Genomic DNA, 27,003 nt, shown 5'->3' with positions numbered 1-27,003 from the left:
TACAAAGTGAGGAAGGGGCTGTCGGTTGCGTGTGTTAGCCCAGTGCAGGAGCAGGCAGGCATCCTCCCTTGCAAAGGAAGTGGTTCCTCATCCCTGCAAGAGAGAACCTGTGCGGGGGGGGGGGGGGCACAGTTGCCAGGCTGACCAGATGTCACATGTTAGGCACCCACTGAGCCACAGCACATCCAAAGGGAAGAAACGCCATGCCGTGCCACAACCCATGCCCCCGAGCCTTCGACAAAGGAAAACAGGTCTCTTTGTCTGACCTTCATTGGGCAAAAAACGGCAGAGTTTGGTAGCCAAGTCAACTGTGGCCAGAATGCTAATGGGAGTTGGCTCTGGGGTGGGAAACACGTGGCTCTCCAGATATTGCTGGACCACATCTCCCACCATCCCTGACCATTCCCCATGCTGGTTGGGGCTGTTGGGAGTAGGAGTCCAGCAACATCTGGAGGTGCCACAGGTTAGCTACTCCTGAGCTAGGAAGTCCGTTCACACAATGTTGAGTAGGACTTCCCACATGAATTGGAGCCGCACCACATGATTACACCTGATGGGGAATTGGGAGAAGTAACATAACAGCACGATGGTTGAGATTCACTAAAGGAGAACTGCTCAGAATGCTGGTAGTGTGCAAACTGATAACTTAAGATGCCTGCGGCAAAGGTAGCAGATGAATATCACACCTGAATATGCAACCTGCCTCCATTAAAAAGAAATTAAAGGTCCAAAGGGATACAAAAGTTTTGCCTGTTTTGATCTGTTTGAGCTGTGATGGTGGTCCCTTCACATATATACGCATCAGTTGATAGGCATCATGTGATACTGCTCTCATCATGTGATGAGCATGCAGGTGCAAACTCATCCTGAGACCCACAGCAAAGTTTGCCCCACCCAAGGAGCAGCGGAAGGCAAGGGAGCTCCACCCCTTTCTGAAAATCAGCATGCAGCAGAAACTCACACAGAGTAAGAAAATAGTTGTCAGATGCTGGCCTTGTGACAAATGGTTGGCTGGAGATTAGCTGTGCTCTGGGTGTGGTTGGTGGGAATGAGTTTTATATGTAAAAGATTAATAAGGATGCCTTTGGGAGACGTTACTGTGGTGGAAAAGTATTGTCTCAGAAATTTCATTTAGTTGCCAATGATGCTTTATATGTGGATTTTTTACTGCATTTTAGCATTTGATTCTTACTTGTAACCAGTGCTATTTTTCTAGAAAAAAGGTGCTGGAACTCACCATGAAGACCTCCCTTGTTCTCTTAGAATGGCAACAGCACTCACCTGAGAGATGGTGGAGCGGAGGTCCAGCAAGTTCCAGCTGAAAAAAAGGCCTGCTTGTAACTCTTTTGTTAAGAGAATATTTTGTTTACCTGCTAATCATGCTGCTTTAAATATGAACCTTATTGCATTTGATTTTCTTCTGAAATTTTATATTTTTCCATTTTGTCATGTTCTATTTGATGTTTTAAGATAGGCTGTAAAACCACTTGGATATTTTTTAGAACCGTGTAGAGGTAGAGAAATGATTTAAATAAGTATATAAAGAAAGATTATACTTTTAAATAAACATATCTGAAGCTTTATGCAGAATCTACAGAGATTTCACCTCCCCCAGAAATGTAAATCAGTATAAAAATTATTTAAATAAATGGTTTATTTTTTACTTACTTTAATAGACATATTTGCAGGGACCAGCCTTAAGCACAGCCAGACCTACAATGAGGTAATGTGAGGCAGCTAGCCCAAGAAGCGGATTCTGTGTTCCATTACAGATGGAACTTCCTACAAATGAACCAGATTTGCTACAGAACACAAACACAACTCTAGTTCAAGTGTTTGCTTGGCCAGAAAGCTCTGGAATTTGGAGTGGTATCATGATAGAGCCCACAGAAATATTTCAGCCTTTGAGTGGTTTGCCAAGTTACCAATAGTTTCTTGAGAAACTGCCCAGCACAGAGAATACAGCGCAAGCCCCAAGAAGCATCTCTCCTGGCCTGAGATAGAGTAACACTAAACAATATTCAGAATGGAGGGAAACATCCAGAGAGGCAGGACTCTCAGAGCTCATTTCTGATGAGAATACAGGCACAGTAAAGGGTACTCTGCCCCGAAATGCAAGCAGAAAAGCCCCAAATGCACGACCTACTTGTCCCTATCTCGTTCAGTTACAGAACAATCCTCACTGTGTCTCCTGAATTTCAGTCGTGACAAGAGGAGACACCAGAAGCACATCTTCAGCATCCCAAAGGCACATTTCATGTGGCCACCCAGTTGTGAAGCCTGCCGGGCTCCTCCTGCAAACCGAGGTTCCGCTGGAGTGGGGCTGACAGTGGGAGGTGCCTCACTATTCTGCTGTAACACCCACCCAGGGGCATATGGGCTGTTACCTCCCTGTCCTTATGCACTGCCTCTTGTAGCTGTAGCAATGTGTGTGCATGCCCTTCTCCCTGCCCCACAACCAGTGGGAAAGAAGTTTGGGTCTGTGTGTTTCTAGGTTTGGGGTGGCACATTCCTGTGGTAAGACTTCTGGCACTCAGGAGCTGCGCACTGCTTACCATCCTCCCTGGTGCTGTGCTGATCCCCACCCCCAGCCAGTATCAGGGAATATCTGAACCGCCGTCCTTGAGAGCACATGTGCATCTGTGCAGCTGTACTGACCATCCCCTTCTCAGTGAGTGATAGCTAGTAGGAAAGGATAAAGAAGCACGGCAGGGTAGATTTGAACCAGTGACCTCTCTGGTATGTTTGTGCCTACTTTGCAAACTGCACCACAGAATCCCTTTGCCTGGTGCAGCTTCCTACTTTTGGATCCTTTCCTGCAAGGGGGGGGGGGAGGGAAAATGTTCTGTGTGATGGAGATTTCAACCTGCGACTCCTGAGCATGCTAGTGGAAGATCCCTTGGCCACTGCCTGGTCCTCTGCTTTGTTTGTGCTCTGCGGGGCATGGTAATGTGATACGACGCTCCTCCAGCTCAGCCTCCAGAGGTCAGCTCCCTCCAAGCACACACTGCTGTCCTTGGATTGGTCGGCATAGGTGATATTTCCAGGGACACTGGAAGAATGTCTGCTACTTTTATGTAATTTCTCCGCCCCAAGGTTGACATCAGACACAGCAACTGTGATTCACTTAGCTGAGATTCTTGCATTGCAACAGCAATTCTGGCATTGCAGGGGGTTGGTCTAGATGACCGCAGGGTGCTTCCCAACTCTACAATTCTGAGTCTACAAACTGCTCTGCCAGCATAGCACCAGAATACCTCTCTCCTCATCTGCAAAACTCACCTGTCAAGTATGATGCTTACTGCAGTAGGAGCACTTCCAGCTACTGTAACCTCAGAGGTGATGGGAAGGTGCTCTGCACATGCTCTTAAGACAAGGACAGAGAACCTCAGCTTGAGGGCTAATGGAGCCCTCCATGCCTGTTATGTACTGAGTTGAATAGGATCCAAACTGCAGCAGTCTGATTGGTCCTAGAACAATAGGATCCAAAAGGCAGCAGTCTGATTGGTCCTAGAACAATAGGATTCAGAATGCAGCAGTCTGATTGGTCCTAGAACAATGCAGCAGTATGATTGGTTGGCAGGAACCACCCAATCATGCTCCAGATAGAAGTGAATCCACAACCTGATTGGCTTACAGTAGAATTCCGGAATTAGCCAATCATGTGCAGCCCATTGTGTAAATAATGTCTATAAAGCAGATACTTTGAGGGGACTTTGATTCATTCCTCCTCACCACTATGAGCTGAATAAAGAGCATGAAATCACTTTGCGACTCTGAGTATATTTCAATGCCCCTTTCCCAGCCTTCAGGAGTCTGCCCAGGCCACACAGAGAGACAGACTCTGCTCCATGTCCTTCTCGAGTGGTCTTAACAGGGATGGAGAAAGGTATGCTGAGAGGATATGTGTGTGCAAAAATTCCTTTTGCGTGGCAGGAATTTGGCCTATTGCACAAAGGTCAAAAACACATCCTTTTCCCCTCCCATTTTTACCTCTGATCCAGCCTACAACCAGCATGTGGCCCCCAGGAAGCTTTCCATAAAGAAATATGGCCCCTAGGCTGAAAAGCACCCCCTCCCCTGCTGCAAAACATTCTTTTATTTCCCTGCGTTTATTCCAGGGCTAAAACGCTAAGCCCGCCACACAGGGCCAGATTGAGGTTTGATGTGGCCCTAAGCTACTGAAGGTAATGGGGCCCTTTATATGTCCAGCTGTCCTTTGTCAACAACAAATTGTCACTGTTTTTTGTGTTGAATATATGCTATATGGTAATCTACGGACCTAATAGGTATCTAAAGCCATTTGCACAAAGTAAAATATGTATTTTATCAAAGTAATTTGTTTCTTCTCTTATATTTTGGAAATGTACATCCACCTTTTTCCCCTTTAATTTTTTTGGGGGGCCCCAAGAGAGTGGGGCCCTAAGCTATAGCTTGTTTAGCTGATACATAAATCCAGCACTGCCACCACAGCACCAACGGGCCCTATTTTAGCACCTTTCTAAAATCAAGGCATTTGAGATCAGAGGGAGTGGGCAGGCCATGCAGCAGAAATGCCCTCAGGAAGGCAGCCTCCCTTCCCAAGGTTTCTTGCCAGTTCTCCAGGACTCCTCATTTCCCCAGCTGTGGAGTACAAACAGCACCCCGCCCCTTGGCGTGTTTACACGGCAAATATCACAAGGGCTGCCATCTGTCAGGAGCTGGAGAAATGCCTCCAGACTCAGCAGGTAAGGGAAGAAACACCGGAGAGGCTTCAGCAACCGAGCCCAGCAGGCAGGCAGCCAGGGAGGCCCCAAATTCTGCCAAAGCCTCATCACATTGCCTCATTTGCAACCCAGAGATCAGAAGAGCTTGCCGATGCCAAAGTGAGACACCCAGAAGTCACCCTGCCTTTCCCTGAAGCAATATCCTCACGCATCAAAAAGCATGCAGAAAAATAAATGGGTTCGTCCCTAAGAGCTTAGCTAATTCATGCTGATATCTTTCACCTGCCCAATAACAATTTAATAATAACAATTTAAACACAGGAAAGTAGTGCGTAAAGCAGAGTGTGTTGTGATGACCCCCAGACTTTGGAACTCCTTGCCCCTTGATGTACACCTGGCCCCCATCACTGGGGGTTTCCAAAAAACATGCAAAGGCGTACCTTTTCACCCAGGCTTTTAGAAATGTGCAATGATTGTTTCCTTTCTGCAAATGTTGTTATTGGTTGGTTTGTCGTTCTAATTGTTTATCTACTGCATTTTATTGTGTTTATGCCATTGTAATCTACTGGTCTTCAACTGGTGGGTCAGGGCCTGATCCAAGGTGCATTGTCATAGCAGCAGCAGCAGCAGCACCATGCAGATGTGATGTAAAAACTTAATTAATGGGTTCCAAATGCATGTTTGGGCTAAAGGTGAATCCCAGGTCTGAAAAGGTTGACTACTGTTGTACTCAACCCCGACATCTTTGGTGAAGGGCTAGTAATAAATATGCTAAATATATGCATAGCTCCTCCCCATAGGTTCCGATTCCCACCTGCTCCCCTTAGGCCTCTTTTATCTTCCCTACACCTTTAGACAGCCAGAGGTCAGCTTGGTTATCCACAGACCCACCCAGCACCTGAATAAGGCCTATCCTGCTGAGATCTCATCAGGACAGGTGCTTTGGCAGCCACACATATTACCCCCAAAAGAGGAAATACATCTCCCCCCTGAAAAAGGACACATATTCCCAACTCATAGAATAATATATAGGCAGCGCAGAGGCAAGTTTTCACATACCGTATTGGCCTGAATATAAGCCGCACCCACAAATAAGCCCATAAGGTTGTGAATATAAGCCACACTTTTCACGGTCAGAATTTGGGAGAAAAAAATAGTGCAGCTTATATTCGGGCCGATACAGTAATTGCTGTCTTTTTTTCTTTTCTTTTTAATGCATCTTGCCATAGTGAAGAAGGCTCTGTGGCCAGGTGGCCTGTCCGCCTGCTCTGTTAGATGTTCAGAATGGAGTTAGCTGTTGATGGGCAACTTTCTCCCCTAGTGCACCTGGTCCCCTGCACTCCACTGTCTGTTGCATCTCTCCTCATTCCTTAGGTAGGGCCAGCTCCAGGTTTGAAGAGACTAGTGCACTAGCTGACGGGTCTCCTCTGTTGGTGGGTGAATCTCTGGAGGCAACAGAGCTCCAAGTAGCACAGTCTAACCTCAAGTTCACTTTCTCACAATGGCCTCAATGTAATGTTGCTTTGGGGGGATTGTGGGAAATTAAAACAGAAGCTAGAGCCAGCCTCCTTGCTCTGCTTGGAGCATCAGAAAAAGGGGGTGGGGACTAAGGTGGCCCAAAGATGCCACGCTGTCCTGTTGATGTTTCTATCCCAGGCGAGGGCCTGGTTTGGAATGAAATCTTAGCCTGTGCTTTTCCACTGACCTCCAATCTTCCCTTCAATACTCCAAATAATCAAAATCCTACCATTTATTACTTTCTAGGGTTTAGGGGGGGTCCCCCCAAATCTATAATGTATTTGACACTCTAGGGTGACATTAAACATGGATCCCAACTCTGAAAAGGGTGAAGACGGCTGATTGCTGTAATCACTGCAACTCCTTGTAATCACAGTAGCTCTGTTAAAGAAGCCTGCCTAATCTGCAATCTCAGAAGCTGTTACATCAGCAGGGCAGGCGTGCCAAGCATTCGTGCCAGGGGCATTGTGCCGCCTCCTACTTTGCCAAGATAATGTTGAAAAGGCGAGCGGATTAGGCCCAGAAGCACAGGTGAGTCAACCTCCCAACTGATGTGCAGCTGGACCAGCCCTTTCCAAAGCTTATGAGCACCTTCACATTGGCCCATGCCACATATCTACCTGATAAATTAATCCACCCATGGACATGCTAGTGCTTATGTTAGTCCTCAGCATCTAGGGGGGCAACATCTGCACTGCAGAGGAACTAACTCCTGTTTGAGGCTGAGATGATCAAAATTATTTACAGCATGTGGGACCTTCAACATAAGAATGCAGTGTAGCCTCACCATCTCGTGGAGTGCTCCTGTGCAAGGTTCCTGCCAACCAGACTGGCCCTTCTCTGCAACACTATTAGTTGTAAGGTGCTCAAGTAATGCATTCCATTCTATTCCCCAACAACGCTCCTTGCCAGGTTTTACATCCCCCCCCCAAAAAAAACACACTGGGTGTTCTGTGGTTAGTGGGTAGTGAGCCTGCTCAGTCCTCACTGGGCCGTTTGTTGGCCCCTTAGCTTGTTTTTCCTGAAAAGCGTGGGGTTTGTTTTCTTTCTTATTACTGCAAGCCTTGGGCTGCTCAGGGCATGCTAATAAATTCCTCTTGTTTCTCAAAAACCCTACTTTGGCTCCATTTTCGTCATCACTCACTACCTGAGTTTGCTATTAGAAGAAATAATATATTTTGGAGGCATGGAATAGTCCTTAGCCACAAACAAAGTGTCAGGAGCTGGAGTCGGGAGCAGGTCAGAAATAAAACACTCAGTGTCAACTAAGTTAACTCTTTATTCAAACAAAACAGCTCAGGCCTAGTGATCCCAGCAACTCTTCCCAGTAGGTCTTGTCCCAGTAAAGCAGTTGCAAGGACTGAAGTCTTGAAGGACTCTAAGGCTCCTCTCCTGGGTCCTTTCTGAGCAACCTGAGGCTCCTTCATCTTGTCTCTCTTTGCTCTGCCCTCTTCATTCCTCTCTGTGTTCTGGGAGACCAGTGGGGATAAGACCTGGTCACAGCAGGAAGGGAAGACTCCCTGGCTTCTTCAGCAGCCTGCCTCATCTCTGTCCCTTCTCTCCAGCCTCCACTTCTGCCTCTAACTCTGGACTGCTCTCTGCCACAGCCTCTTCCTGCTCACTAAACCCTGTTACCAACACCTCCTCCTCCTCCCAGTCTTCTTCCTCTTCTTCTGACCACACATTGTCATTCCACCACCAGTCCCCTGGCTCTGAGCCTTCTTCCCCTGGGGGTTCCCTAGCTGTTGCCTCTCACCATTTCTCTGCATCCAGCAGGTCCATGACACAAAGCTGCTTTCCAGCAAGTTCTGTTGCCACAGAAGCTACTTTCTGCTGCCATAAGTGAGCCAGTTTTGGTACAGGAAGTTCCATGTGATAAGACACCTAAGCTGCCCAGTCCTGTGGGCTCATAATGGGTAACAACAATTATAAAGCCTAAATATAAATCGCTAATGAAAACCAGCTTTTTCTCAGTTATAATGCTAGCTGTTGAAAGCTTGCCAGCCCGAAAAGTTCAGAATTAAAAGGGCAATTTTTGCACAGCTGAAATCAACCTAAAGGGAGGACACCTTAATCAGGCAATGGTATATTTCAAGTTTGATAACCCTTGTGTTCACTTTAGTTTATATATTATTTCCTGTGTTTTCTCCAAGGACCTCAAGATTATTATTATTAATTATAATTATAATTATAATTATAATTTATATCCTGTCCTCCCTGGCCAAAGCCGGGCTCAGAGTGGCTAACAACAGTAAAAATAGCACAATTTACATAAAATCACAGTCAGTTAATTAAAATACATTATAAAGTCAATTCAGAATCAAATTAATGGCAACCATTGGGCTAGAGTTCTATGAGGATTACAGAAGGAGGGGGTCAGACTGTGCCTTGACCAAAGGTCTGGTGAAACAGCTCCGTCTTGCAGGCCCTGTGGAAAGATGTCAAGTCCCACAGGGCCCTAGTCTCTTGGGACAGAGCGTTCCACCAGATCGGGGCCATGGCATATAGTGCTGTCAGCCCCACATTTTATGAGAATTTGAACCTGGTCTTCTTGGTCTAATTCCACAAACAAACCACTACACCACAGTGCTAAAGAAGCATTTCACTTCTATGAGGCTCACACCGGATTTTCAGTGGAGATTAAGTCACATTTCATTACCACGCTAGAAATAAAAGCCAGCATCTGCCCCCTTAATCATTTTCCATGAGGATGGAGTTGTGAAGGTCATCTGACAATGGCCTGTGGCCCAACCGTCTTTGCTCTAGAACCACTGCAGTCACCAACAAACACCCAGCAGGGAAAACCATGGTAAACTGCAAGATAAGCCAACACTGATTTATTTCCAAACCATTATTGATCAGGTGTGATGAGGTGGCAGAGGAACTTTCACAAGTAATTCCGCAGCAAAACAAAAGTAGCCAGTAATTATCAATGCACCATCAGTTACCCACTTTTTTTCCAGCTGTGCCTTTAGGCCAAATCACCTGGAGGTATTTCTTTCCAAGGAAATAACCGGATTTTAAATAGATATTTAGAATTTCAAGGGAGACAGAGAACGGCACCATTTTCCCTCTCCTTACCTCGGGGTCAGGCAGGTGAATGCCTACTGAGACCATTGGAGCTGCAGAAAGGGGTCCAAGCTTCATAAAAGATGACGCAGGCTTTGCTATTTTGGAAGCAGCAGATCCTTCTTCACTGCCATATCCTGGAGATGTAGCATTTTACTCTGTAGCCACACATGCCAGACACCCTAGGGGCAAAGCTTGGCCAGAAGAGGACCAGTCTGACCTGTTTCTTAGCCAGACTGTTAGAAAAGCCTGGGATGAAGCTTCAGCAATTAACTCCATCAGTCCTGTTTCCAAGCAGGAGGCGACTGCTTGCCAAGGAATTAAGAATCAGATCACTCTGTTTGGACATGTGGCCAAATTTAGTTGGCTACTGATTCAAAAATACACAAAAACCAAGCTCCCCACTCCTGGCTTACTAACAGTACATGTGAAAAGGATCTTGGGGTCTTGCTTAACATGAGTCAACAGTGTGATGAAACAGTAAAAAAACCCTAATGCTATCATAGGCTGCATCAGCAGAAATATAGTGTCCAGATCAAGGGAAGTAATAGTCCCACTCTCTTCTGGCTTGGTCAGACCACACCTGGAATATGGTGGCCAATTTTGGGCACCACAATATAAGGAGGATATTGACAAGCTGGAACATGTTCAGAGGAAGGTAACCAAGATGTTCAAGGGTCTAGAAACCAAGCCTTATGAGAAGCAGTTGGGAATGTTTAGCCTGGAAAAGAAGAGACCGAGAGGCGATAAGACAGCCATCTTCAAATACATAAAGGGCTGTCACGTGGAAGATGATCCCAGTACATACCGAGGGCATGAGTTTGCTTCCTTTGGAATAAATGTCACAGGAGACTTATGGTATTTCTGTGATAAAAGGTTTTGTTTGCATATGTATACAGGCTGGGCATAAGATAGAACAGGGCCAGCCCAGAACATTTTGTCGGGAGAGACAAAACAGAAATGCTGCCCCCTCTGCTGCCTCACCCTCTATCACATGCCCACCCATCATGCACGTCCAACCAACCGCAACCCAGAGGCAGTGGCAGTAGCACAGTGGCTGGAGAGTGTGCAGTGGGGGAGGCAGGAAGGTGCCAAGTGTGCAACAAAGGAGGAGAAGGAGGAGTTTGGACTTGATATCCCGCTTTATCACTACCCTAAGGAGTCTCAAAGCAGCTAACAATCTCCTTTCCCTTCCTCCCCCACAACAAACACTCTGTGAGGTGAGTAGGGCTGAGAGACTTCAGAGAAGTGTGAGTAGCCCAAGGTCACCCAGCAGCTGCAGGTGGAGGAGCGGAGATCCGAACCCAGTTAAGAGTCTACCACTTTTAATCACTATCACACTGGCTCTCAAAGGGCAGGAGGTGGTGAGCTCCTCAAAAGCCTGATCTGCAACCCCTTCCAGGTACTCAGAGGCCACTGCCTCGTCTCACCTCGAAATGGAAGGTTCACAACACTAACACTCCATCAGACCCTGCTCCCCAACAATGGGGGGGCACTTTAGCCATAGCTTCTCTCTATCACTTTCAGAACCAGCTTTGAGACAGCCAGTCTGTTGTTTTTTCCACACGCACACACAGGCAGAGGAAGGGGAGAAGAATGGCATCACCCTTTTGAGAAAGATGTACGGTACGGCTATTTAGTTTCTGGGACAACACATCACCTGTACTTGGCCATCTTTTTAGTTATGGAAAGACCCACTTTTTCCAACCAGAGGTTTCTCCCAAGCTAATGCTGTCCACCTGATTTGACCTGTTTAGCAATATCTTTTTACAACCATGGTCACAGCCCAAATGTCACTGCAACATGTTTCCTTAATTCCCACCACTATAGGACACATCTAGTCCTTTCCCCAGTCTAACCAAAGTGCTGCTTCCCTTGAAGCAACTACACTTATCTTTATCTTTCCACCACAGACCCTTCCCCCTCAGAGTATCTGTAAACATTTTGGAGCAAATTTGGCACCAGCCAGGAATGTGGACTCAAAGAGGCAAGAGAGGAGCCATTTTTAGCACACAGAATCACTTACGTCAGCACATTTATGAAGTGTGAGAAAACAACAGTAGAACAAAAGGCTGTTGTAAAAGATACGCCATGGTGCATGGGCTGATTCCAGCTGTGCCACTACAATGGGTGAGACTGTGTAAGTTGAAATGCAAAGCCCACATGAGATGCACATTGGTTTCAGATGCAACAATGGTCAAAGCCAAATGGGCACCTTAAAGGTGCTTTAATTATCACTCTGTAATCTCCCCACCCCCTTTCAGTTTACAAGTATTACCACCATTCACAAATAAAGCTTTTCGAGCTTCAAATGTCTCAAATAGCTTGTCTCAAATAGTGAGGTCCAAGGCACTCCCCAATTTGCCTCCCTAGATGATGGTTCATAATATCTTGTAGCCTCACTCAGATGCAATTCCATCATGGCATGTTTTGTGACATTCTGGGCAGTGTGTGACCTTCACCCCTCTCCATTTTCTGCATTACCTGCCTACCAGGTGACCTCTCTGACTAAACAGACCAGATTGGGGAAATGCCTTTTCAATTTCCCATGGCTCGTTCAAAGGCCCTCTCTTTAAAAGGGCAGGGATGTGTACACACAGGGTAGGAACCCTGCCTCCCTCCAGATATGGTTGGCCTACAATTTCCCATAATCCCTGACCATTGGCTCTGCTGGTTGGAACTGAAGGGAGCTGGAGCCCAGCAACAATAAACCATAGACTGAGGTTGCAGATGATTGAGCATTATATAAATCCACTTAGTCAAATGAATGACTAATTAAACATCTGGAAGGCACCAGGTTCCCCACTCCTGATGAGCACACAAAACTGATGAGACAGCTACAAAACTGGCAAGCCTTTCCTAGCACTGTCAGTTTCACCACAGACTGGGCAGTGGGGGAGAGAAATGGAAGGGCTGGCCAGATAGCAGATTCCCATAGTCATGTAAAAAGTAGAGAATGTGAGTCAGGGGGGCTTTGTCCCCAGTGCAGCAGGACCCCTCTTAGTGGTCCTAGTTCTACGCTAGTTTAATCCTTGGCATGCAAGTGTTCTGTGTGCAGAGTGCGAGTGGGTGCACATTGAGAAACAAAAGAACCTGTCCCACATGGGCAGTGTAACGGAAGAGGGAGCAGAAGGGTGTTTGACAGCAGGGGAGCGTGATGGAATGTGGGCTGGAGTTAGAGTGAGTGACAGGTGGACCGTGTCTCTCAAGAAGACAGTTGAAGGCTGCTGGGAAAGAGAGAGGCAGAATCAGAGAGGGAAGAAGGGAGGGACAGAGAGAGCTCATCCAAAAGACCTGTTCATTGAGCATTCACCCTCCTTCACTTGCACAAAGCTTACACACAAGGTTAGATGATACCCTGTATTCACTGAGCATTTGGTTTACTTATGTGGTGGTTATGCAACAATGAGCACTCGCTTTGGTTTGCTTGCACAGTAGCTACATGTCTTCCCATTAATCAGTTGTTTATCCCACACTTTTTAGTACAGTCCACTGGTCACTTTCCTAACGGCAAGAAAGCCTGTTGTGGGTTTTTGTTTTTAATGTGGATTTGTTGCACCAGAACACTGCAATCCACTTTAATGGCACAAACCTAAATTTCCTCTATGCAGCTCAATGTCTCCTGCAAAGTCAGTACTGGAGGTGACCAGTGAATGAGAATGGAAGGGATAATGAAAGCCTAAGTAAAGGTAGCTTTTTCAGGGTTCGTTATGTGACGTAAGGGCAGCCTTCCTCAAGCCGGTGCCTTCCAGATGTTTTGGGACTACAACTCCCATCATCCCTAGCTAACAGGACCAGCGGTCAGGGATGATGGGAATTGTAGTCCCAAAACATCTGGAGGTCCGAGTTTGGGGATGCCTGCCCCAGGCCAGGCTGGCTGGGACTGATGGGATTTGGAGTCCAACAACATTTGGAAGTCACCAAGCCAGGGAAGGCTGGGTGAGAATATTTGAACTTCTCTTTTAGTATTCTGCATGAAATGGCTACTTGTTCTAGGTACTATATTCTAGAAATAAATACATGTTTACTGTTTTAAATGCCAGTGTTCTAGCCTAGGTTGATTACAAGGTTGGTGTATCCCATCCCACATGTCTAGTCAAACAACGAGAGAGAGAACCCTTTTGCCCGCTATGACTCAGTAGGTGTGGCAGTACTGTATTGCGAGGACCATTAAGGGGCCTCTAGACTCAGCAGAGTAGCTGATCTCATCACCCTCTGGGCCTCTAGGGGACCCTGAGAATGTTGCAGACCATCTGTAGTAGCAAATTCTAGGGACAGGTTTGCCATAGTGCAGTTCAGGGCCATAACTCAGTGGCAGAGTACATGCTTGGCATCAATACCTAACATGACATTCCGTGGCTAAAATTATTTCTGGGAGCAGAGCTGGGGAAGACCTCTGCTTGTGACCCTGTATTGCTGCTGCCAGTCAGGATGACTTGGCATGAAAAAGCTGCCTGTATCCTCACCACACACCTGCCCAACTGTGACTCACCAATCTGAAGGCAGCCCATCATCCACGCATGGGTCCCAACGCAGTGCATGCAGAAAAAGCTGGAAGGGATCATCACCACACATTCAGGCACATTTGGGCTGGCTGCCTTTTACCATTGCTCATCTTCCTTCTTGGTGACTGCATTCCTAGAATCCTAGAATTGTAGTGTTGGAAGGGAACGTGAGGGTTATGTAGTCCAACCCTCTGCAATGCAGGAATCTTTTGCCCAACATGGGGCTCAAACCCATGTTCATGAGGTTAAGAGTCTCATGCTCCACCAACTGAGCTGTCCTATGCACACTTTCTGAATAAACATGCAGAGGATTGCACTGTTAGCTGCTGAGACGGGATATCAATTGAGTGAAGCAGAAAGCGCAAGACACACCGGCTCCTCCTTGCCTACACATCTGATTGCTATCCAGATTTTTCTCCATGTCAGCAAGAGAGTCTTTAAACTCCCACGAGGCAAAGATGGGAGCCTGTCCAATATAATGTGTATCTCGGCTGCACTGGCCAGGGGCCTCCTGAACCAGCTAATGTTTGTGTGTAAGAGGAAATTTCAACAGGTGTAGCTTGTCATGCCTGCTACACCTGCTTAAATTCCAACACAACTATTAAAGGTGCAAGAGCTGTCTCTTCGTTTGTATCTGGATTCCTTAAGCTTGGCTCTTCTTCATCCTCACACAGTAGTCCTGAAAGATGGGCTCCTTGTATCCTCATGGTACTAAAGAGGACTAGTGGTCACCAACAACAGGTGGAGTGATGACCAGACTGTACCATTTCAGACTCAAGTAATGAGACGAGGTCTCAAAACAACTGAAGGCTCCTTCATAAACACACCCTAATTCTCTGCATATGAAAATCTAGGTGTCAGCTAGTGGATAAAGATATTTTTGCACCTAGGAGTACTGCCTCATACAAACCCAGCCACACCATCTGCTGCTTGGGAGGAGCGGAAGTAACAGGTAGCAGCTGTGCCCTCACAACCTCCAGAAAACCTACTGCAGAGCTGAGCCCTGTATCACCTTGTGCAGACTCTAAACCACAGCAGCAGAGCTGGTGAATCTTTACAACATTCCTGCAAGGCGGGCTGGTATTATTTTGCACAGAAAGGGGGGCTAAGGCTTTGTGGAACATGGAAAGCTGTTTTACATCAGGTCAGACTACAGGTCAGCCCAGTATTGTCCACTCTGACTGGCAGCAGCTCTCCAGGGGTCTGTGGCAGAGAGGGTCTTTCCCCACACCAGCTACATCAATCCTTTAACAAGATATGGAAGGTGGTCCTAGGGCCTTCAGAATGAAAAGCATGTGCTCTTAGCTATGGACCTTCCAAAGGGCTAGCTGCTGCATTCACTCATGGAAAAGGAAAGAGATGAACCAGGGACTTGGCTCTTAGCTGCTGTCGGAAACAAGCACAATCTGAAGTTGTTTCTACCTTTGGTTCCTATCCCATATGTTTGCCTTTAGCCCTTACAAAATAACATTCCCAGATTCCCAGGATTAGACAGCTGATAAGTTGCATTTAAGCCGTATTCGTTGCTGCTCCCACTTACTGCAGTGAGCGGCTGGATTCTGTCTTCTGAAGGCAGCATCCTCAAGCTCCAGCACCCTGCCTTCCTCACCTCTCTGATTTCCCAATACAAGCAAGTTGCAAGCAAGTTGAAACAGCATCAGCCCCAATTGTGTCCTTGGGGTATCCCATTGTTTACATCCCCACCCCACTCTTCCCCAACAACTGCAGCCCCTGTGTTGTTGATCAGGACAGCTGTTCTTCCGGCAGGCAGCGCCAGCTCTGAGCGTCCAAGCAACTTCCTAAGGGGCTGTCACCTCCCCCACTTTCCTGCCCGTGGCCGCAGGGAGAAGAGAGTCTGCCTGTCGCCAGAAATCCGGCCTGCACGGGCAGCCAGCCAAATCTGGGGCCTGCCGTTTTCTTCCTGGCTATGTTTGGCTACTTCTGTCCCCAAAAGGCCATCGCCCTTCCTCAGACCAAAGAGAACAGTCAAGAATTCCCCTGGGGAGCCTCCTTCCTCTGGGTTTGATTGTATGGCCGACTGGGCTGGTGATCAAGCAGGCTTGTATGGAATGAGGACTGTTTGCTTGGTTTTGGAACGTCTTCCTAGAACTCAGGGACTTGAGGATCTGTCTGCTTACATATGTTGACGTATGCTGCACGGCTTCATTGACAGCCAGTGTGGTACAGTGCTGGACTAGGGCTTGGGAGACCAGGGTTCAAATCCCCACTTGGCCATGAAGCTCACTGGGTGACCTTGGGTCAGACACTGCCTCTCAGCCCTGCCTACCTCACAGGGTTCTTGTGGGGATCAAATGAGGAGGGTGGAGAAGCATGTATGCCACTTCAAGTTCCTTGGGGGAAAAGTGGGACATAAATGAAAGGGATTTCATTTCTCCTGGTTGCCTTCATCCACTCCTGGTTGCCTTCATACCAAGGTGAAAACCCTGGTCTGCTAAAACAGCTTTGGAAATAATAACCAAGTGTGGGGGCACTTCTGAGACCAAGTGCTTGTCTTTCACCGCTGAGTATTGACACCTTGCCTTCTCATCTCTTGGATTGCAAAGGAAGACTCGTATTTTCAGAAAGCAAGTTCAAGTGCTCTCACATACTGGTCAGATGCAAGCTATTGGCTGCATTTATTTTCCTGCTTGTTAGAGATGGGTATCCCACCCTTCCTCCAAGGAAATCAGCTCACCAGTTTTTGCCTTATGGCAGGGCTGTGAGAGAGGGGAGGCCAAGTGACAAGGCTTTGCCCAAAGTCATCCAAGACAGTCTCCCGTCCCAGTAGAGTCCAAGAGGGAGAGGGCATGGGGACAAGATTTTGTCACTGTCCCATTTCTTCTAGAGGTCTGTTGTTAACTTCCCAAATTCTAGAGACAAAAGGGTATGTTTAAAAAACAGCAGCAGCATTTAAGCTGGAGTCCTGGGGGCAGGGAGTGGCGTCCTTGCCTGCTAGCACTAAAATAAAAGAGGGAAAATAAAGTGACTTGTGCTTGTTATAACTTGACACCGATTGCTTGCTTCCTCCAGAGAACCAGGAAAGGAATCCATCATCTCAAAGGGGTGGATGGTGGAGTAGACCAGTTAGCAATAAGCGGGAATCTCATTTGGTCCAGATGTACCATGGCAATGAACCAATGAGCACAGTGGTACAACAATTTTAAAAACTGCCACCAAAGCTAAGGGGGTCCGGGATGGCTCCAAATTTAATTGGGGACCATGTGTTGAGAGTCCTGCATTGCAGGAGGCTGGACTAGATGACCCTTGGGGTCCCTTCCAACTCTGCAATTCTATGATCAGAAGCAAAGGACTGCAAGAGGTAAGGCTGTTCATGAACCCCATGACTCATTGATCCATCTCAGATTCCTGGCAATCCCAGCTTTTATTTTATAGTGAAGATTACATTTCAAACTATGTTTTCACACAAGCAGATGTAAAGAAGCCCAATGGCGTTGGATGCAGGCTTTAAAAAGCAAAGCCATGTGTTATCTCTCTGGTTCAATCCATGCAACTGATTTATAGATACTACACTAGTATAAAGCTAGAACTCTAAAAAAAAAAAATGAACGATTTCTTTTTAAAGGAATCTAAATTCAGTGGAAGGTACCAGATTTCATATGTGCATACCTGTGGGAGTAAGCAATCTCATCTGTAATTAGATCTTGATGAAGGTAAAGGTATCCCTGCCCGTACGGGCCAGTCTTGACAGACTCTAGGGTTGTGCGCTCATCTCACTCTATAGGCCGGGAGCCAGCGCTGTCCGCAGACACTTCCGGGTCATGTGGCCAGCGTGACAAGCTGCATCTGGCGAGCCAGCGCAGCACACGGAACGCCGTTTACCTTCCCGCTGGTAAGCGGTCCCTATTTATCTACTTGCACCCGGGGGTGCTTTCGAACTGCTAGGTTGGCAGACGCTGGGACCGAACGACGGGAGCGCACCCCGCCGCGGGGATTCGAACCGCCGACCATGCGATCGGCAAGTCCTAGGCGCTGAGGTTTTACGCACAGTGCCACCCACGTCCCTTTGATGAAGGTAGGGATAAGCAGTCTTGATCCACCTCAAAACAGCTAAACTCTAATGATTTTCCTTGTGGGTTGGAGATGTTAAGCAGTTTGTGTGATCCAGCATGGTTTGTGTGTGAATGCAAGGGATCCCAGGGCTTAAGGACCCAAAGGACACATTTGCTCCTATACCTTCTAAACATTTGTCCTGTTGATGCTTCTGAATAGGTCTGCACACAGCACAGCTTCTACCCATATGCAGGATTGTCTTATGTTCTCCACATGCATTAGCCTGCTCATTCCTAGACTAGTGCAATCTATGGGTAATACTGACCTAGCTTACATGGTGGTTTTGAAGATTACTGAGCTGGTATGCAGAGCACTTTGCATACTCAGAAACTCTAAATAAATGCTTAATAAATAATAATAATAATAATAATAATAATAATAATAATAATAATAATTAATGTGCAGTCCATGTAGGAATTCTAGAACTCCAAAACCTAAGGGGCAGTAGAGAATAGACCTCAACAGGGCTTACATCTCTGACAAAATTCCTTGGGATTGGCATCTGTCCCTACTTACTTGGGAGCAAGTCCCTTTGAACTCAGTGGGACTTACTTCTGAGTAGACATATACAGACGTGTGCATATTATTTAATGTCCTGTCAGAGATACAGTGTAGAATAACTGAGCTCCTTGGAAGAAGGCAAGGTACAAATGTGAAAAACAAAGACTGCATGCCCAGTGGCTTTAACCATTTGCTACATTGCCACGATTAGAAAGGGTGTGTGTGGAAAGAGACAAACGGAGCAAAGCCAGTGGCCACACAACTTCTGCAGAGTACAGCACTGAAAACAATTGCGACCAAAGAAGTAAAGTGGACAGGCTGGGTGCTACGAACGCTGGTCCAGGAGACACTTGAGAGAGTGTTTGTCAGCCCTGTGCTAAAAGGTTATACAGAGAGAGAGAGAGAGAGAGAGAGAGAGAGAGATTCCGGTTATGGAAAACGGCTTCATGTCTTTTCTGGAGCCAAGAACATGCTGAACCCTGGCCCTGTTTGTGCCAGTGGTTTTGCTATCACATTGACTCACAGCAGCCTGCAAAACCAGCTCTGGGCATAATGACAAACAGGTAGCTTATCCTGACTGGCTCCACATGCTCACTTGGGGTCAGGAGAAGCTTCCCTGTCCGTCAGAGCCACCTGCCTACCCAGTCACAACAAAAACCACCTGTTGAGACGCAGCATCCAGCTGCAGAGCATCGGTACTCACCCATCGGATCCCCTGGATCCTGGGGGCGCTGCCCACCTGCCCCTCCAGCTGGATCTGATAGCTGTAGCTGCGGAACAAGTGCATCTTTTTCCAAATCACTTCGAGAAGACTTTCTTCTGGGATGGGATCCATGAGCCCCTTGGGGAGCTGTGGCAAGTCTGAGACGTCACCAGGCAGAAGCCCGACATTCCACCTTCTTCCCTGTCCCCTCCATGCCACCTTGGGGAGCAAAGGAAGCAGTGAGAAAATAAAAAAGGCATTTTGCTCATGCTGCATTCTGCCTGTGCAATGGGAGGGCTAGGCTTCTTAGGAGTTCCTCTGCCCCCCCCCAACAGCAGTACTGTAATATTGTTGTTATTTATATTTCTGTATTACTGCAATATCACAGCACTCCAGGGTGCTTAAAGCACGTTGCCGACACTGTCTTAATACTCCTAACGACAAGCCTGCAAGGTGGGTGAAATTGCTTAACTCCAGGGACAGAAGGTAAGAGCAGTTTTCCTGGCCTAAGGCTACCACTTAAGCGATATTAAGGGTGACATCTGAATTCAGGGCTTCCTGGCTCACAGCTGGCAACTCTAGCATGCCTCCGTTCTCATGGCTCATTCATCTGCCAGCCAATATAGATGGTGGCTGCGCCGGGCGTCTGGCAAAAGTGGTGCCGTTTCGTCCTTCTTCCATGGACTCTGGTCCGCAAAAGCTTGTGCCTATCAAACATCCGTTAGCCTTGGTTGGAGGTGTCACGAGGTGGGTTGTTTTTGCGGCTTCCCCTCGGCTGATGCCGCTTCTCGCAGGCTTTTAACTTAGCTGCTTATAGCTCGGCGCCCGCACATCCATCCGAGGCTCTGCCAAGCCCGCACCCCACCTGTCGCCAACAGGTAACCTTCCTCGGGCGCCACGCACTCACCTTCATGCCCCCTACTCGGTCCGCCTGGAGAAGCCTGTCCAGAGTGGGGGCGCTCTCTTGGGGGGCCCGGATGGATGACCTTACGGGGAAAAGAGGCCAGCCGAACCATCCTCGGGCAGAAGAAGCCCCGAGGAAGCCAACGCGGAACCCATTGGAAGCGACGGTTTTTTCGGAGCCGGTACGCGCTTTACGCAAACAGCACTGGCCGGCTGGCCCGCTTAGACACGCGCGCGCCCCCGCCCGCTGGCGCTGGAGCAGAAGCCGCCACCAGGATCTTGCTCTGGGCTTCCTGGTCCCACACTCGCCCGCCCGCCGTGCCCAGGACGGAGAGCGGGGGCTCCGGCAGCGCCTTCCCTCTCCGCCAGCCCGGCGAGCAAGAGCGCGACAACGCGCCGCCGGGGCTGCAGGCAGGCAGGCAGGCAGGCAGGAGAGCGCCTGGCGCGGCGCCCGGAAGCTCTGGGCTGCAAAAGGCGCTCGCGGAGGCCGGGAGCGCCACGCCCCACCACCCGCGCCACCCCACCCGGGGCTGGGGAAGGGACCTGGCAGGCAGCGACGTCTGGAGGAGCTCGAAGCAGCCGGACCAGCGCCTCGGCAGCCTTCAGAAAGCAGCAAAGAAACGGGCCCCAACGCCCTCCTACAAGGGCCGGCCCAAGATATTTTGGCACCCCAGGCAGACCGCAAAATGTGCCCCCGCTCCGGGCCAAAGAAGAAGGGGCGAATGAAGAGCTACTACATCACGAACAAGGAGGCAGGGAAGAGCTATATCGGTCACAAGGGGCGGGAGGGGGAATTGGTTTGTTTTATGTTTATTCTTTATTTATATAATTTCTATACCGCCTCTCATCCAAAGATCCCAGGGCGGTTCCCAACAGAAAAACACAAAAACAAACAAACCAAAAAACCCCGCTCCCAGAAACACATTTTAAAAGCCAGAGCGCCCAGCACACCTGGCTTTGAGAAGGCAGAGCAAGGGCTGGTGGGAGACCCTCAAATGTTGCTGGCGGTGCCCAAAAAATCCTCAAGGGCTGCATGTTTAGGATGATGTTAGTCTGAATTAGTCACTTAATACATAGAGTGGTACCTCGGGTTACAGACGCTTCAGGTTACGTGATTTCGGGTTGTGCACCGCACCGAACCCGGAAGTACCGGAAGGGGTCACTTCCAGGTTTCGGCCTTCGCACCTGCGCAGAAGCACTAGATTGCACTTTGCACATGCGCAGAAGCGCTGAATCACGACCCGTGTGTGCGCAGACATGGCACTGCAGGTTGCGAATGCTGCAGGTTGCGAACATGCCTCCCGCACGGATCACGTTCACAGCCCGAGGTTCCACTGTAATTACATTTTCATTCTGGACTTACAGCTGTCCATGCAGGCACAGGTCAGGGCGGCTGTCTACCAGCCCCATCTGGTACGCCAGCTGAGATCCTACCTGCCTGCACATATAATAATAATAATAATAATAATAATAATATATTATTTATACCCCGCCCATCTGGCTGGGCCTCCCCAGCCACTCTGGGCGGCTTCCATAAAAACCAAAAATACAGTAAAATATCACACGTTAAAAACTTCCCTGAACAGGGCTGCCTTAAGATGTCTTCTGAATGTCAGGTAGTTGTTTATCGCTTTGACATCTGCTGGAAGGGCGTTCCACAGGGCGGGTGCCACTACCGAGAAGGCCCTCTGCCTGGTTCCCTGTAGCTTTGCTTCTCGCAATGAGGGAACTGCCAGAAGGCCCTCGGCGCTGGACCTCAGCGTCCGGGCAGAATGATGGGGGTGGAGACGCTCCTTCAGGTATACTGGACCGAGGCCGTTTAGGGCCTTTGTGGCACATGCTTTGGTTCTCCTACTTAGATTACTGCAATGTGCTCTGTGTGGGGCTACCAGTGAAGGTGACTTAGAAACCAGTCCCATCAGATGTCAAGGAGATAAATAACTACAACCTTTAGAAGACATCTGAAGGCAGCCCTATATAGGGAAGTTTTTAATGTTTGATGTTGTATTGTGTTTTTACTAAACAAATTTGTTGGGAGCCACCGAGGTTGGCTCGGGCAACCCAGTCAGATGGGGGACATGTTAAAATACCTATAAACATACTTCCTATTCTCAGTATAATATTAAAACACACAGATAGACATGTGCAGCAAAAGCAGACATATTAAGTCAGGCAGGCTGCAGATCCATCCAGCTCAGCGTTGTCTACAGGGGGCCAGTCAGGATATAAGGCCGTCGTCTTTCCCAGGCATATCTAGAAATGCCAAGGATTGAACTTGGGACCTTTTGCACTCAAATCATGCACTTCATCACAGAGCTATGCTCAGGGCCATCTTAAGCATATCCGGCGCTGTGGTGCAAAGATCCCTCCGCCCCCCCCCCATTTCCCAGAGTTGTCAACCTTTTTTAAGGAAAGGTTCCCGAGAGTTGTTGACCTTTTTGTAGGGACCTGACACCACACTTTCACTCTAACAAGTCCTTAGAACAAAATAAAATGAAAAGGCAGAAGAAAATCTAATGAAGTCCTCCATTTCAAAGCAAGACTCATTCAAGACTCAGCAGTTCTTCTAATTCATCCTCATGATTCAAATTACTACATATCAAAAAGTTAAAGCAATCACCAGTTTATTGTTCTTTAAATAAATTGATAAAGACACAGACAATGAAGTTCCCGGCCAATTTGTGTTTAAGTACAAAGTTGACGTTTTCAAATATGGTGGGGTGTGTGTGTGTAAAGCAGTGACATCCTGAACCTAAAAAGGACCCAAAACGTGGGTCACAAAGGCTGCAGCCCTAACTGCACTTACCTGAGAGTAAGCCCTGCTGAATCTAATAGGACCTTAAAACCCACCCCCGTCTTTAAAGGACTTTTTGTTGGTGTTTGCTTGTTTTTAACCACTAACTGCATGGAGAGCGCGCTCTTGAGTCCATCCTTACCTCTGAACTGAGTCCTAATGGTAGTGCGCGCCCCCCCCCCCCGCTTTCCCCTCCCACCGCCCCAAACCTGAACGAATCCCTCCTCCACCTTTTTCCTGGGAGAAGGATATTGCATAGCTTTGCACGCCGCTGCCGCTGCCTCCTCTCCCAGGCAGAAAGCAAGAGAGCATGGCTGGCTGTAGGAAGAGCCGCTGCCACTGCCCAGCATGTTCTTGCAGCTGTTCCCAGTCAATCCTGGACTCCCGCTGCTGGGTGTCCCTGATGGGCAGGTGCCGTGGCGCAGGGTGCCACTAACCCTAATGGGTAAGACGGCCCTGGCTATGGTCCCTCCTCCTTGCCACATCTAGGGGCAAGAAAAATGACATCTGACATGGTGCTGAGTACATGATTTCATCCACTGAAGTTCCGTGACATAATGCAACACATTATACTTAACTGTTTATGCTATGGTGTTACCTCATTCAGTGGACCAAACTGATCTTATCTACAGAATTAATTGCCCAAGACAGGGACTAAAGATGTAGTGGGGAGAATATGAAAGATAATTTATAGTTAAATCAATTTGGGGATAATTGGATTTCTCACCTTAACAAAACAATTCTGCATCTTGAAAAATGCAAAACTTAGTTAAGAGAATCTAAGATAATGAAAAATCAGCGTAGCATCACAGTTGCTCGTACAACTTTGGGCTAGATTTTATTTGGTAGAAGAATGTCCCCAATATTCTAAAACAATTAGTTAATACAGTACTAACTATTCTGCTCTAAAGCCCATGTCTCAGAAACACACAGTCCTTCATGGGGCCTTATTTACTTAACACAGAGGAAACACACCAGACTTATCTTGAATCAAATTCAAAAAGCTGCAAAAATTAATCAGTCATCAGATTCAGATTAACAATATTCAAAAACAAGCCACAACCTTACCACACTGATTAATTCAGTTGTTAACCACGTTGAAACGAGTCATATGGGTTTATTAAGCAATTGCTCAACTGAACCAGTCCTATTCCAATATTCGCCTGCATCACAGGTCAATCACCCAGTAAAATATCACCCCCTGCACCTTGGGACACCAACCCGTCAGCCACCAGATTTGATGAGCTGGTCTGTATGAAATATTAAATTGATCGATTTCACACATAAGCGCCAGGTTTCCTAAGGCACAGGGAGAGCTTCCATTCAGTCCTGGCTCATGGCAGTTTTTACTGGCATAAATGAGAACAAGGAGATTGAGTTTGGAGATTAGGCAGTTATGATAGCGCTGTCTCTAATGGCCAGTAAAATCTTAGAAGCTTACTTAAAGGCTTCAAGGAAGGAGCATGCGTGAGAGAGATATACAGAGGCTGCCTTCGGAATGCCGGATGTTTGGGCCCTTGGCTTGTGCCTTTGATTTTGGCTGTGTCCATACTAGGCTATCCTAGTATCCTAGGTCGCTGTTTCCATATGTGCGTTGATGCATCTTTGTCCACACAGGAGCATTTCAGTTTTAGGCCTCTCCAATCTATCTCAGTGTTTCCTGTCCACACTGGGGGGCTGTGCTAGATGGGATGGATATATTTGTTCTTTGTGCTGTTGTCCTCAGCCCACAATTACAACACTCTCACTCACCATGAATTCCAGAAACCTGAGGTCCATGGCAGTTTGGTGTGCAGAGGCAAAACTGGGCAGAGCAACACAAGTGGATTCTCCCTTTGTCCAGTAGGCTAGTTACTTCACAGGCTCACCCCCTCTCTTCCTCCTCCCCCCAGGCACGCAAGAGCCATTGTCAGAGTTCAGGGACACATTCCAGCCAGGCAAAAAGCAGTGTAGGGTGCAAAGCAGGGCCAGGGAGGAGAGTGACAGCAGCATGATAGAACTTAACATAAGAAGAGCCCTGCTGGATCAGACCAAAGGCCACTGAATTCAGATCTCACAGCAGCCAACCAGATGCCTGCAGAAACCCAGCAACTGTGACCCGAGCAGAAGAGTCCTTTCCTCACTGGACCTTTGCTTGTGTCAGCCAACCAACTGTACACCCACAACTCTAGAGGAAGAAATAAAAAGGCAATAAAGACAGAATAGGTTTGTGAAGATTCCAAAATACTTGTCTCGAATACACTTGGGGGCTGTCAGGTGCAGCATTCTGTTCTATCTTCAAATGTACTATTGCTGTAGAAAAAAAATCCAAATTGGGGAAAACAGGCTGAGATTCCCTCAGAACTGTCTATTTTGTAAAGCAACCCAACCAGGAAAGGATATCCTTACTGATCCACAGGAAATGGTGCTATGACACTAATCCCTGCTCCTTGAAAACTTCAATTCCCATCAGCTCCGACAAGCATCATCAACAGCCAGGGATGATGGGTGTTTAGTCCAGCCCCGCAGAACACAGTGAAATCTGTTTTGAAGGAAACACACACCAGACTGAACTGCTAATTTTCTCCAGCAAAATCTAAATGTCTCATGACACCTTAGAGCCTAACAGCGTTATTATGACTTTGGTAGACTTCGCTGTATAACAGAAAGAGTCATCCCTCCCTAGAATAGAGGTAACAACGCAGGTCTGTGCCACTTCTTTGTCAGGCTCAAATATATACAAGATAAGAACAGAGTGACTAATTTCATAGCAGCAGCCACTGAAGACATCGGCTTTCAAGCTATTACATGCTAATTTAACACGTGAGAATGAAACCCAAACTGCCCATAAATCCACCCTGAATACAAACATATTCTATTGTATGTTTCTGTAGGCCACAGCCCAGTTCAGCAGACGCATGACTTTATTATGATTGCAGTGGCGTGTGGTGAAACTTTTCACAGGGGAACAGTTAGGGCTAGAGGTACCAGCTTGTGAGGGTAGTTGCGGGGGGAGGGGAGTGCGCTTGACCTCCAGGTGTCCTGTGAGGCATGAGCAACTCCCTAAGTTGGCCAGAAGCTTCCCAGGCTTTGGAAGGGACACACCAGGCCTCTGACAGGATGCTGGACAGGGCCATCTTAAGCATATCCGCACCGTGGTGCAAAGCTCCCTCCGGCACACCCACCCACCCACCCCGTTTCCCAGAGTTTTTTAGGGAGGACGGCGCTGCCGGCAGGGCTGGAGGAGGCGGGCAGTGGCTGGAGGGTGGCTCCTCTGGGGGGAAGAGGCAGAGGCTGGACACGGTGCCTCCCAGCTCAGCTGGCCACTTCGTGCCGCGGTGGGCACAGCAAACGGAGTCTCCGGGTGCAGTGCTGCTTCAGCGTGGCATGGCAGAGGCGGGCGAGGGCAGCGAGCTGATGCCGGGAGGTGCTGCATCCAGCCTCCGCCTCTTCCCTGGCGCCCTCCAGAACTTGGTGCCCTGCGCCTCTGTGGGTAAGACGCCCCTGATGCTGGAGCCCTGCGGCCTCCTTCCCAAAGCTGCACGGGCTTTGGAAAGGTAGTGGGAGGGCTCTTGGACCCATTGGAAGGAGGCGCCAGGGAAACATTTAGGTCCCCCAGTCCACTGACTGCACACCACTGCATTGCACCCTTTCCCTGGCCAGATTCAAGCTTTGGTCTCAGGTAAGGCAGCTGACAATTGCCTTTTGTAGGGCCTCACCTTTCAAAGAGGCAGCCTTTGTTTTTAGGCCTGATGATACTTGCATAGTAAACCGTAGTTAATCGTAACTGTGGTTTAAAGTAACTTGCAAACTCTGTCACTGGCTATAATTTGTCAGCATTACACAGTTAATCGGATTGTAAACTGGATCAGTACATGATTCCACAGGGCATCCAAGATGAAGGCTGTGCTTCGAGATTGACTTAGTCTGGCATGTTAGTCAGTGCCCAGTGAGTCAATTAACTAAGTTAAGAGACCGTCCTCCCTTTCCTTCCTTCCTTCCTTCCTTCCTTCCTTCCTTCCTTCCTTCCTACAATGCTGGCCCAAGAGAGTCAAAGTCTCCTGCCCTACGCAAGGACCTTTAGAGAACTTAAACACTGGGGGGGGGGGAATCAAGGTGCCTCCTCATGTAATTCAAAATAAATAAGTAGGAAAAAGAAAATAAAAATGGGAGGAGAGTGTCCAGTGGAGTCTAACAAAACTACTCCAATGCTTTTTTTAAAAAATCAAATGTTAAATTCTTTCCAATATATAT

The 27,003-nt window shown here is 47.9% G+C and overlaps 1 protein-coding gene across 2 annotated transcripts in view; it reads right to left on the bottom strand.

Moving 5' to 3' along the window:
• Nucleotides 1-20,454, bottom strand: part of RAPGEF3 (Rap guanine nucleotide exchange factor 3) — a 51,636-nt gene extending 31,182 nt beyond the window's left edge. The window contains exons 1-2 of one of the 2 annotated variants that reach the window (XM_053369739.1): nucleotides 19,981-20,454; nucleotides 19,074-19,292 (exon numbers count right to left, since the gene is read on the bottom strand). In XM_053369739.1, the coding sequence (XP_053225714.1) occupies nucleotides 19,074-19,292; nucleotides 19,981-19,986 (225 nt within the window). In that variant the 5' untranslated portion in view covers nucleotides 19,987-20,454. Of the gene's footprint in view, nucleotides 1-9,305; nucleotides 9,958-19,073; nucleotides 19,293-19,980 lie in introns of those variants that run through there. The other variant, XM_053369747.1, reaches the window with a different exon arrangement.
• Between the last annotated feature and the right edge of the window lie 6,549 nt (nucleotides 20,455-27,003).

This window comes from Podarcis raffonei, chromosome 2, assembly GCF_027172205.1.
Source record: "Podarcis raffonei isolate rPodRaf1 chromosome 2, rPodRaf1.pri, whole genome shotgun sequence".
Taxonomy (NCBI): domain Eukaryota; kingdom Metazoa; phylum Chordata; class Lepidosauria; order Squamata; family Lacertidae; genus Podarcis; species Podarcis raffonei.
Note: the sequence above shows the minus strand (reverse complement) of the source record. Positions and strands in the feature narration are given on the sequence as shown.